The sequence below is a fragment of the Paramormyrops kingsleyae genome, chromosome 7 (genome assembly GCF_048594095.1).
Source record: "Paramormyrops kingsleyae isolate MSU_618 chromosome 7, PKINGS_0.4, whole genome shotgun sequence".
Classification (NCBI taxonomy): Eukaryota; Metazoa; Chordata; class Actinopteri; order Osteoglossiformes; family Mormyridae; genus Paramormyrops; species Paramormyrops kingsleyae.
This window is the reverse complement of record NC_132803.1, coordinates 19660396-19673783: the sequence shown is the minus strand read 5'-3', so window position 1 is coordinate 19673783 and position 13388 is coordinate 19660396. Positions and strand designations below refer to the sequence as shown.

The 13388-nt window shown below is 37.5% G+C and overlaps 1 protein-coding gene across 3 annotated transcripts; it reads right to left on the bottom strand.

Annotated features, from left to right (window-relative positions):
* paqr3a (progestin and adipoQ receptor family member IIIa) lies at positions 1 to 4933 on the bottom strand. 3 transcript variants are annotated; one of them, XM_023823408.2, is made up of 7 exons: positions 4836 to 4933; positions 4057 to 4279; positions 3585 to 3747; positions 3014 to 3169; positions 2499 to 2696; positions 2320 to 2410; positions 1 to 1922 (listed from the first exon to the last, which is right to left on the bottom strand). In XM_023823408.2, the coding sequence occupies exons 2-7, from the start codon at positions 4239 to 4241 to the stop codon at positions 1780 to 1782; spliced, it is 936 nt and encodes a 311-aa protein (XP_023679176.2). In that variant the 5' UTR covers positions 4242 to 4279; positions 4836 to 4933; the 3' UTR covers positions 1 to 1779. The 3 variants fall into 3 exon arrangements, with proteins under 3 accessions (XP_023679176.2, XP_023679174.2, XP_023679177.2); XM_023823406.2 differs by having other exon boundaries at positions 4710 to 4886; XM_023823409.2 differs by lacking the exon at positions 1 to 1922 and adding an exon at positions 1937 to 2165 and having other exon boundaries at positions 4710 to 4886.
* Positions 4934 to 13388: the final 8455 nt, after the last annotated feature.

Below are 13388 nucleotides of genomic sequence, written 5' to 3'. Positions count from 1 at the left end.
TTACACAAGAACAATGTGGCAATTTTATTGAGTGTCAAATTTGAAACCACAATTGTAAATGAAAGTTGAGAGTTGTTTCAGCACATAAACTTCCATATGCAACTACTAATCAAAACAAGAATTTAGGGTGAATTATCAGCATCAAATCTCAAATGGTTCTCAAACTGATGGAAATTTTACATAATCATTCATAAGAAAAAAAAGCAGCTACTTATGTACATACTTGTTCATGTTTTGAACTGATGTTATAGAGGATAGTAATTCAGGATAGATTATAAAAGAGTAAAACATGTAATGACTGCAGTCAAAGGTAAAAGCCTAGCAGCTGACCATTTGTCAGCAGTGCTTCTGACACAAGTGAATACATTTACCAAAGCACCTTCCACACTTACACATATCAAGTTCTACCTGACATCAGCAAATGAGAATAATTTAGGTAAAATATCCCAAAACCATCCAAAAGACAAAAATTCACACATCTTAACATGTCACAAAAAGTAGGCAATAATGACATCTTAAAACAGTTCCACTGCAAAACCATTCATAGTTGACCTAATATGCTGATACTAACATTTTCCCATACGCTGGAGTCACCATAAATCTTAAACATAGAATGAACCTTTACAAACCTTATTCCATGACCACCTAGAATAAAAGGCGACTGACAGATAACAGAATGACAAACTCAAAATTTAAACAAATGCATGACCACAATATAATGTTAGGGGGAAAAAAACAATACAGCAGTTTGTCAAGACCATATCGGAAAAAATTAACATGATGTTGTATATAAAATTGCACATAACCCTTCATATGTTCAAATAGATAGGCAGCCTTCTAGAACGCTCTAAAATGTAGTTTCCAGGGCGTCAATGTAATAAGAACAAAATGTAAACAAAACATTACTGCGTATATGTACAGTTTTATTTTTAGCTAACCATATAGAGAATAAGGCAGAGTGTAGCAAAATTTAAAACAGAGCTTCAGGCTCAATATTAATGTACCACAAAAAACAGGACATAAATATGTTCAAGTTTACGTTGCCTGTCCAAAGTCTGTAGTACTTACTGACAAGCACATATAGAATTACTACAGTGCATATAGACACATTAAATTTTTGCATTATGTGGTTTTATATCAGTAGGAAAGATATTTCAACAAACAAGAAAACCCTTCAAAGTCCTTGTGTATCAATAAAAATGTGTAAGAAAGTCTGCCATAATGCCTAATGATTGCTACATATCTTTAAATTACAGGAGTCATTTAGATATAACACACGACTAGGAGTTACACAAGGTGAGCACAAGAGTGCTTATGCACAGATACACAAATTCAACTAAAACAAACAAAAAAAAATCCACATGCCCTATTTATGTTTTCTAATCTAGGCCACTAAACTTCATCTATAGAATTATTCCTGAAGGAAATAGCAGGAAAACCACACAGAATCTTTAAGACACATATCCGGATGCTTGACTTCAGAAGTGATGCCAATACTGCACTGACTTTGTATGCTGTCTAGTGAGTAATTAAGGAGTAAGCACCCATATGCCCTCTGATTATTACCTGGTCTGATAGATGTTTCAGAAATAGGTTTATTTTTTACATTAAACTGGCTTTAAACCAAATTACCAGAATTATTCTGGTTGTAGAACAGGAGAATCTACCCAGAAGACTTCACAGATGAGGGATCTGATTGTGCAAAGCCCCTGCAACCACGACGGGTCGTAAGTGGTAGATGTCGGTCTGCAGAAAGAGTGACAGGCAGCTTCTGTGGCTCTACCCTTGCATTGGGTAGTCTGGACAGGGCTCACTGTGCCGGTAGTGCATTATGTACACGGCGGTCTGGTGCCACCAGTAGAACATCAACACCACCAAGACGTGCCACACTTGATGGCTGGCACCCAGGTAGTTCAGCTGCCCTGCATGCATAGACAGCACCATAGTTTGTACTTAACAGTGCAGCTGCTATGGCTACTGAGTGCTGCCTTAATACTGGTAAAGAATCCCTTTATGCAACAATTTAATTATTAGCAAAACATTGGACAAGCAGTTATGGATGTTAAGAGATATTAAAAAAGAGTCCATTACTGAAATTACATGCAGTATTTATGAAAAATATTTGAAAGTAATAATTTCATAACACAAACATTACTGGATGCAGTCTAAATCATCCCGGCAGGGGAGAAGAGAAGGGGGGGGGGATGGGATGGGAGAAAGAAGGAAGGAAGGAAGGAAGGAAGGAAGGAAGGAAGAGAAAGGGATGGATTAATGGATGGATGGATGACAGAAGTAAGGGCAGACGGATGGTGTGCCTACCTGGGAAGTAGCGTTCAGGGACTTTTGTGATGTAAAAGAGAAAGGCTGCTGCGGCGATCAGGTACATCACCAGAACACGGGGCACAAACACCTGGCAAGAACAGCAACGTTAAGGCTCCTGCAAATGGCATCTCTTACCTGTAAGCTCCGGAGAAGCACATGAGGAACCGTGGCCTTACCTGTACGATGACGGCACTGAAGCCCCCGTTCAGCCACACCCAGTGGGCGGCGGGGATCACACCGTACCCGGCCACGGAGCAGAACATGATGGAGCGCAGCCGGTGCCACTCCTGGGACAGGTAGTGTGGGTGGATCTGGGCGAAGAACACCGCCAGGATCATGGCTAGCACGGTCACCAGGTAGACCTGCCGCCAGTACTGAGGGTGGACAGACATGCCATTTATTTATTAGCTTGAGGAAGATAAATGTGCAGCATTCACTCCAGAGCATGTGGGATGAATAAGGTAAATCCACAGTTTATTACCAACCTAAATAAAAACACACCGAATAGCAGCGAACTGTGGCTCAAGAAGACTGACAGCCCCTCCACTGAGAAATGCATGTAAAAAAAAACTTTTCTGAAGATCAGCCCTCATACCAGCTAGTATTATATACTTATGACTTCCACCTATTCATCTTCAACAAGTGGTAATGACATCTTTGTATTTACACTAACATTAAGAGATTAACGTACATCATTGCAGTAAAAAGCATAGAAGACCCCCGGAACATAGCAGCCAAGGATCCCAATGGAGATTCCGGCGTAGTCAAGAGCCATCCAACGTCGACTGGTTTTCTCTGAGCGATGGCAGCAGAACAAGTGATAGCCCACTGAGCACAACATGCATACCTGAGTACAAGGATACAAAGGCTTTGTGAGCCAGAGCACACCAGTGGCACCATGAAATCAGCAAAATCCAGGTCAAATCCGGGAGCATCTGACTCTAGAGTCAAGGTCATTAAAGTAACTGAAACCCCAGGTTCTGCACAGTATTTTTATATTTTTATAATCAAACATAAAAAGACACGATAAATGTAAAATGCAAAGCAACTGCAGAGAGTTTTTCCTTCTTATGTGCACTTCCCCAGCCCAGACATTCAGAGCTTAACTTTCCTTAAAAACTAACACAGATTACACAGTAAGTGTTTGAGCTACTTGTGAGGACCATAATAGGAAACAGTTGAATCAACTGTTCACGTTACAAACTGCAAGCGTTTCTCTTGAGATAGCGAGCAAAGCTTTACAAAATAAGAGTGCTACACACCTGAAAGCAAAAAAGCCCTATGGAGTAGATGACATAATCTTCTCTTGAAGCCCCTGCACCCGGCAGCACTGCTGACATGTCATAGACACCCAACAAGAAAAACAGGAGGAATCCCAGCAGGTGGCTCCAAATATTCACCGTCTCGTTGGACAGAATGAAAAGACTGGCAGCAAAATTGCACAATTAGCTCTATCTAGCAAATGACACATCATAGTCTACATTCATTTCAAAACACTTGCACAAAACATTATCTGCAACTTCATCGTGGACAATGTACATAATTCGTTATACTTTACAAAATAGCAATTCTTGGCATACAAGTTTAGATAAACCTTTCATTATCTGTGCAGCTTAGGTGACAGCATCACGTGGATATATTTACATAATAAATACTGCGTACATTTTATCAACAAAAGTAGTAGCATTTTGACTAAAAGGCCTTATGTACGAAGACAGGATTATCAAAGCTCACCTTCTAATACACAGACTGGAGGGTAAGTGAGCTCTGTACCCATCGGTGATGTATGGATTTTCTTTCAGGAAGACTGGAATCTGTTCGTATGTGTACAACCGGATCCCTCTTGGTACAAGAACTGGCCAGTACTGGTAGCTTCCTAACTCTATGTAATGGGCACTTTTTAAAATCTTTTGAGGCATGGTGGAGTCATCTGTTGTCACTGCGTCAAACGAATAAACTGGAAGTACAACAACTTCATTAAATTAAAAAGCCAGTTCCATAATCCGTTTTATATCCGTAGGACAAGTACATATTGTACAATTAATAATGCGGAAGTCTGGCTTTATGAACGAGTTGAATTGTAATAAGTTCCTAAAATCAGAATAAAAAGCTTGCTATATATAAGTAACCATGATTTAAGAGCGTGTCATTTCAGCACGTGTCGCAAAAACACAGTCGGCTCAGCAATCCGGCTAGCAAGACAACTACAGAAAACGGTTCCATTTTTGGAAATATATCATTATACAACAATTTTACATTCTTTATTGCTGCTACGATATTTCCGTCGTTTTATCAGGCGATTGCATATTTAGCTACCATTCGAACAATAGTTACCACTAACATTGTCATATATTTTCCTTAGCATACAAAAAAAAATAATCTTATACCTTTGAAAATGAAAATCACCGTAGTTCCATAATATTTCTTTTATTGTGTCATTTCAATTTGTGACTATATAAAATTATTAACAATAAGATGAACTATTAAGGTCCAAATCAACAACTTCAAAATACCTAAGCGTCATCGTCGGCCACCGGATTCGTCCAGACAAACGGCGACGTGCTCGCGTCAGGACCCCGTGGTGCCCGCGATACTGCATGACCAGAAATAATCTTTCATACTGCATTTTTCGAAGTATGAGTGAAAAGAAATAGACAACTTTTCTCACTTTCAGCAGTAATACGTACGCATTTCATTCAGTTTTAAAAAACACGATACTCAGTGTTCTTACTTTACACTTCGCAAACTGTCAATGAATGGCACTTAAGCAACTGCTTCTCGGGTATATTAAGCCCACTGATGTTGAAATAATGGCGGAAAATTATTGATACGCGGAAAGTTTACGTTGACGACGTGATATTTATTTATGTTCCAATGTCTATGGTTGTCAGATAAAATTGGACATCATTCTTGGCAATTTCAGGTGTGCTTGGGGGATGTCCCATTTCCATGCAATGGTGATTGTCTCAAATTGCGTTTTTGTTTTGGAGTGAATAAAACAACTCGAGTAAAAGTACGGTTTAGAATTTAAATAAAATTAAGGTATTGTTTAACCATTATAAGCAGGTGAGCTCTGAATTTCCTGCCAATACATCTGAGGACTCTTAAAATTATCGTTTCCTTGTAATATAATTATTAATGTTGCTGTTTTTAAAATTATTATTCAACAATAACTCTTTTGTTCTGTCACTGTTGTAATAAGATAACTAAGCATTTAAGTCAGTTGTGTTTTGAATAATATGCACAATAAATCCACCTTATAAAAATTCAACCCACACAGAAACTAGAAAATAGTCCATTTATTTTTCAACATGCATTTATTTGCACAATAAGAAAACTAACTCGTGTTTCAGATTTTTCAATGATATTTATTGAAATGTAAGTTATACTCCAAGTAAGCAAAAGGAATGAGCAAAACCGCACTTCTTGTATATGTGAGGCCCACGTTATTATAATTCTACGCACTAAATATGTAAGTTAATCCTGTGAAATGTGTTTTTTTTAAGGTCTTTCAATTTCTGTTTAACTGACAATTCACTCTTCACATCATTACTGCTTGAATAATATTGAATCCCCACCAATGAGTATTTTTTTTAATTTACATAGCTGCTGTTGACAGCTGAATATGAGTAGGGCGCACGCTTCTCCTGCAGGTGTCACTGCATCTCTGTGTGTGATTATGTATTTTGTCAGTAAACTGTTGAAGACGGTATCTGCTCGGTTTTAGTCCGTCATTAAACTATTATTTGTTAAGGTATTTTTCATGTTATCCGAGAGGGTTTGGCATCTTCTCCAAGGTGTACCCTTTGTGTCCTTATATTCCTGGGGACCTGCAAATCATCAGAAATCTAATTAAATAAGAAGTTATTGAAATTTTATGGATAAACATTTTGATTTATGTTATTCATTAGAGAACTATGAATAGAAGTGTTTTTTTCCTAGCCCTAAATTAGTCCCGAAGTCCTAAATTATTGGTATCTTGAGGGAGTGGTGCAGGGCATAGCTTGAAAGGGCAAAAAACTGCCACGAATTTCATACTAGATGTAAAAGTATGAATTTTAAATGTAACAATATCAGAAAGGAAGCAAACAAAAATTATAGTTCCTCTATGAATTTGATGGTTTTTACATAAAAAAAGCTTAATGCTTGCAAAAAGTAACAAAGTGTAGCTTGCCTTTTATCAGTTGACACAGAGTGACTCTGCATCAGCTTGTGTGATCTCTTATGGCATTCCCCATAGTTCATTTTTTTGGGCCTTTTTACCATATCAATTATCTATCCTCTGGGTTCTGTTATGGGCACTCATGGCTTTTGGGAATGTTTCACAAATGACAGAAGGGGGTGCATATTATTGACTTGGAATTGATCTGTGATATTGTTTCCACTATGTTTAAATCATGTGTAATTATAAATTATCGTAATTCTCTTTCAGTTTGGACTTAAAAGAAGCCATACCCTGACATTCAGATCTGTTCAACATTAGAAATGTCCCCCTCTCTTAGTTTTTATTAACTTATGGAAGTTTCAAGGTCTAAGTTACTCTATGATTGTGGTTAAAAAAACTGATTTACTGTATTCTATATAGAAAACATCAGATTGCTGCCCTGTCAATCAGAAAAAAAATCTATATTTTTTGAAGAGAGTCTTAATATATTTTGACTGTGAGTAATAGCACATTTGCATGTCACACTTACTGGTAACCACAAGGTGTTGACATTCTTCTGAATAGACTGAGCTATGTCTAACCTCTCATCAAGTGCTGTGATCTTTATAGACTCTATCATATTGTGCAGTAATGTGTTGTATTGTCTGCAGAATAAGTTTGTCTTAAAGGTAATTGGAAAGCTGAAAATGACCGCTATCGGCTGAATTTTAAATACATTATTTCTGAAATGTGGCTTGTGTGATGACCCTGTCGGTTTACAATGTAAGATTTATCTTGGCAGAGAAAATTGATCCATTTCACCTCTCTCTAATGGAAATTTTTATCTGGGATCATCTGTTTATGTAAATGAGCATTATCAGGAAGCAGGGGACAAAAAATTGAGGGTGAGGTTAATCTTGCACTTGACTTGTCAGTCTGGACATAATGCATTCAGGATTAATCTTCCAAGGAGGAGGGGTGTGGAGTTCTCTGGCTCAAGAAGACTGGTTACATTGCCCCTTAAATTGAAACCGTATCCAAATGATAAAAGGGCTCTTCAAAGCAAACAAGGCTTACAGTAGGGAGACCATGTAAGATAAGCAAACAATCAGTAAAAAGTATAATGACACTGTTGCTATTTAAATGCTTAATGGTGAAATTAATAAGGTGCAGTTGTAACTAGACTAAAAGTACAGTATTTATCTTTCTTCTCAAGGACACTGCCATTTACGTAAGTTTCTCTGCTTGTGGGTTAGCATTTTGGAAGGATTTAAGTTTTTACATTTATAATATAAAAATATGCATATCACAGTTATAGTCCCCCACTTCTTTAAAATATAGTCTTCTTTCATACATTTTATATACTTCTGCTTATTTTGTTTATTTTGAATGGCTATCCATTGTAAATATGAAGACGTCTTTAAATTTAATAAAACAACACAGAGGCTCATTCATATAAAGCAAAATGTTTTAATGTTTCAGCATTGCGCGTGTGGCCAGAATATTAATTTGTGTTTTACATTGTTTGTTGTGCTTCATAGAAAAGCAGTGGATGTTTGATTGCTACTAACCATGTAATCAATTTACGTTGAGACCATACAAACTAATGCATTATATAGCATGCTGTACGCAAAGGTATGCAGTTTATAAAGTTGCATAAAAATTCCCATCCTTCAGACCTTTCTTTCACCTCCGTGCTGGTAATTTGTTGCTAATCAGCTGTGATTTTGTAATAATGAAGAGGGTATCATCTTTTAAAGGAGGTAATAGCATCTGCAGTCACTGAGTCAATGTCAAAAGGATCAGTCTTATTTAATCATGGAGTCAAGACTGAGAGGCAGCTCCCACTGGCTTCACCACTCATTTTGAGGCCAAGCATCTGGGCAGTAAATAACCCTCAGTGGGCTGGCTTTGGGGCCAGGTCATTAGCAGTGAGAAAAATATCCCCTCCCATTTAATGGCTGCAAGCCATTTAGTAGAGACAAGGAAATTTCACACTAGATTGAATATTTTCAGCTGATACTGTGAGAGCTTGATGAGACTATTGAAATGTATATTTAACTTGGCAAAGATAAAATAGCTTTAAACAGTTGACACGCTGGCATAGGACTTAATTGTAAATGCAATTTTGCATGGCCTTCATTGTTGCCCTGTTCTAAGTGGTTGCTATGGGTCCTCTTTTTGAGGGAAATATGAATTTCATCTATACAATACAATCATGCAACACCCCTGCAATACATCTCAGTAACAAGGAACGTTCTGGTTCACCTCATTATAAAACTTCCTTCCAGTCTCATCTGGACTTCTGCATGTAAACCATTCATCATCAAAGCCTCCCACATCCCTGGTTATAAAAAAATGCAATCACTGACTCACCAACTCATTTTCAATTTTAGAAATTCAAGACCTTGGTGCCAGACACAGGCTGACATTAACTCCCTTTCCATTTCAGTATATCTCCCATATGCCACTGTCTTCCAATGGTATTTAACTGAACGCTCAGGACCACTGCCATAACTCGTGTCGCCTCCATTGCACATACTATTTTCCAGGGGTCATACTTGATCGCTTTCAAGTTAGGGGTCAGCGAATCATTTTTAGATCTTCCCACACAGGCTAATAGGTTTTTCTGTCTTGCATCTCCTGTCTTGCAGCACTATTTTCATATCATCTCCCTGCTGAAGCATGTTTGATTAAAGAAAATCATGAAACCATGAAACACTCAAATTCAACAAGATAGTTTTCAAAACGATGTCTTCTTTACACGATTGGGCTCAAATTCCATATTAGCCCCCACAAACAGCTGGTATAGCTGTCTAGGTTAATATCATTACCTGTCTGATCTATAGTTCATTACTGAAATCATTGCCAAACTATAGCTTGAGAATTGCAGTACAGATGTTGAAAAGCAGTTTCATCATTGTTTTTCCCCTAACAGAATATTCTGTCCTATTGTTTATGATATATATTGCCATATTTTTAGCAAAACGAAACACCAAAGAACAAAGTATAAATTCATCTGCCACGTGGAACTCGGGTGTAATTTATGTCCATTTTTGTAAACATTTAAGCATTTGAGAAGTACACACTATGTTAACTTCTCACATCAAAGAAACAGGCCATTCTCTACACGTTCTTGTCCAGACCAGCAGACAGCCAGAGCAAACTGTACCATCATTTGCATCAAGTACTATCCTGGAACATTGTCCAAGAAATTCATTATCATGATCTGTAAATTAGATATAGATGTAGATATACTACATTAGAAAGCAAATAATCTAGTAGAGCTACAACAATAAAAGTATTTTGATTGAGCAGTGTCCTGTGGAACTCTACTGTGACACAAAAACATCTCACAATGAAATGAATCTTTGGCGTAACACTTTTTGAACCTCTCTTAACCAAACAGAATGACTTGTTGAGTTCAAAGATTGTGAGTGAATGAATTACACATTAAAGTGTTCTGAAAAACTAACTGCCTACCTAACCTTTAAAGGAAGCATCTGATCCTTAGAATTGATTAGAAATAAAGATTTAAATTTACTATGATAAAATTATTTACATTTAAATGTGTAAATATGCTGTCATTACAGATTATTCAGGTAAATAATGAATTAACAAGCACAAATAAAAATAATGCAGATGTGTGGGTGCATCATACAGTGCAGTTATACCATGAAAAAAAATGTTGTAATAAAAGTAATCTGCACTATGCCAATGGGTTGCTATTCACAGTGTTGAAGAGAATGGAGAACAACAGAAAATCAATACAGAAGTATGTTGGCTGCACATGATCAATGAATTATTTTGATAGTGCAGAGCTGTTTTTGTTCACTAATGGGAAATCGATACACCCAAGTGGTGTAAAACAGTTGACCTGAGGTTTTTTTTTATATATATATATTATATAACTTCTTTATCTACTCCTAACTTTGAGGTTACAGTTATGTAAGCTCAGTTCTGTAAGTTATATGTGAAAATGCAGCACTTACAAAGCATATGTCATTGCTTTGTAAACTCAAGACTTCTTAATTTCTTATTTCTTATAAAAAAACATAACAAATGCTTGTTTCCATGGTGTCGTTGGGTTGTAAACACTGAAGAAGCTTTTAAATTCCTTCTGTAATTAACAGCATAATTAATGCTTCCATTAGTGTGGCACTGTACTGCAGAGGTCAAAAATGCAAGATTTATTCGGCTAAATTAGCACTCCACTCTTGAGTAATTCACAGATGTTGGAGTGCTTGTTACAAGTGACCTAGGTGTATCCTGGAATTCTCCCGTGTGATAATGTATCCTTTATGCTAAAGGTATGCTTGCTTATAATCGCCTTATCTGTCTTTCCATTGTTCTGCAAAGACAATGCATTATGTTGGATGACATGCAATGCTACACCATTCAGACCAGATATGCTTCCTGCTCTTACCTCACCCTTAAAGAAGGTTCCAGCGATCAACACATTCGACCAAACCCAAAATCAGCCCTATTAATTGACAAAGGTTTACTTTAACAGCTGGGTATCGAGAGAGAGGAGCATGTCTCACTAATGAATCGTGAAACAATCAGGCAGTAGCCATTTGTGTTTAGATCTGTAAATATGGCGCGGTAGTAATGCCAGACCATCACTGTCGCTCCAGCTGGGGCCACAGATGGTCTGGTTTCGAAGCAGCACAGGAAGTGTTATCTCCTCCGTCCCATGCTGCACCTCTGCTGTCTCTGAATGACAACTTCACTTAAGTTCTCGGTTTGGGCTGAGCTCAGTGCCTGGGTTTCTTAAAAAGTTGGCAGGTTCCACGTGGGACACTGAAGGCCCTCTTGAGGGAGGGGGAGAGGGGGGACAAGGGGTGGGGGGAGGGACACTATTTAAAGACACAATCATTTAATTAACCTTGGAAGGGAAAAGCAAATTTTGACCTGTTAGCCTGATAATACTATAAACCAGTGAGCCGTAAATCTCTGAAAGTGCTCATTCTGAAATATAAAAACAGAAAAAATGGAAGTCTGGCACTGATATGCAGCCTTATTGTGGGAAAAGATTCAAATATGTATGCTTCTTATCAGCACAGCTGGGGAAATGATGTACTATTATGCTAAACAAATGAATAAACACCCTGACATTCAAATAAACAATATATGTATTGCCAATTGTTCATTAAAATCATGTACTAAAATTATATGCTGTGCTTGAAAATAGAATTATGAAAAAGATGACAGATTTAATCTCCATTCTACTTCCTTGACTGACAATAAATCTTATTTAATCTTTTGTCATTACTGAAGTTCATAATATGAAGTGCATTTCCTTTATACACGTATATCTGTATTATTGTAAGTTTGCTTATTTGAAGTAATTTAATATGCATTTTAACATGAATTACCATAAATCATGCAATACAGCAGAATACCAAATATGAACAAATGTTATGTATAGTTTAAGTTCAACAGTGTCAAACGGTGAGCAGAACAACCATTCAGCATGTTACAAAAACCTACTGGGTATTTTAATGTTACAGAGAAATGTGAAATGGTATAAGAAATTTCCTATATTTTGGAAAAATTCAAATTCTATAATATTTCACCAGCAATTCTGCACATCTAAGAGTCTGGCTTTAGAAGTAAAAATAAGCAAATCCTTGAAATAATCAAATGATTTGCTATTACAGATTTTCTCAGCTAGTTGCCACGAAGTATTTGTCAGTTTATCTTCCAAAGGGAATCAGAAAACACGAAAAACAAAGCCAACATTAGAGAAACTGAAAAACAGTCCCAGACCTCCCCATGAGGCAGTCAATACCCCTGTAAAATCATGCCTGCAAATGTACCAATCACAGAGCACATTTATAAAGTACATCCCAAAGTCTGTTGAACACACGTTATAGTGACTGGGTTCAGGACATTGGTGTGGGTTGGAAGCAAAGTATTGGAATCAGCCTACGGAGTTGGATGCTCACTCTGGATGCTGTCGCAAGGCCAGTGTCTGAGCAGCATTGCTGGTTTATCAGCTCCAGACCAGATGGCTGAAGAAAGAGAGCAAAATGATTGGGTAGGTATTTAATGTAGAAATTGACGTGGGTGCAACTGAAGCCGATTGCACTCCACAATAAGCTGGTAGCTTTAAAAACAAACAAAAAAAAGCAACAAATAAAAAAAACCCATAAGCAGTCACTGCCGAGTTCTGGGGTTCACAGATACACAAAGATACTGCCTCTATACAATCAACTGGTTAAAAGACTGCAGTGACAGTGAGATCATTTATGTCACATTATTTGTCACAGTGCTCCAATTTACATTGAACATGCATTAATGGCTGATTTTTGGGGCAAATACGACCCTCCCAGTCGTCAATCGTCGATCCTGCAGAGCATTTGTGGGACTGTCTGGAGACGTGCCTAAGACAGAATTTTCCGCCTCCATCAAATTGGCGTGAATTGGAGGAATTCCTTGTGGAAGAATAGAGCCAGAACAGCTCCTGTTCCTGCTAAACAGATCCAGATCTTTGTTAACTCAATGCCACACTGTATCCATGTAGCCCTGGCTTCTCAAGGTGGCTGATACAATGGGTATCGTCTCTACCATTGTGCTCAATATAGTGTGTTCTTTGCACATATGAATATGTAAGTTTGTTTATTTGGCTTTGTTTTGTACGGTTACACGTGTTTCATTTGAGTGTCTGATATGTGGATGATGATTTATGTGTCTTGAATGTGTCCGATAAGAGCAGGAGAACCTTGAAACTCCATCTGCAGTCATCTGCTCACCTTGCTTTTACACTGACAATAAATACAAATCTGGGCGGCAGAACGTTTCGCAACACTAACTGTCGTGAACCTATGTAGCTGCTGGAAAAGGCTTAACTTAACTGTCTAGTCCAATAAAGCTAATAAAGGCCGCAGATTAATGTTTGGAAAAAGTTCATTTCTAC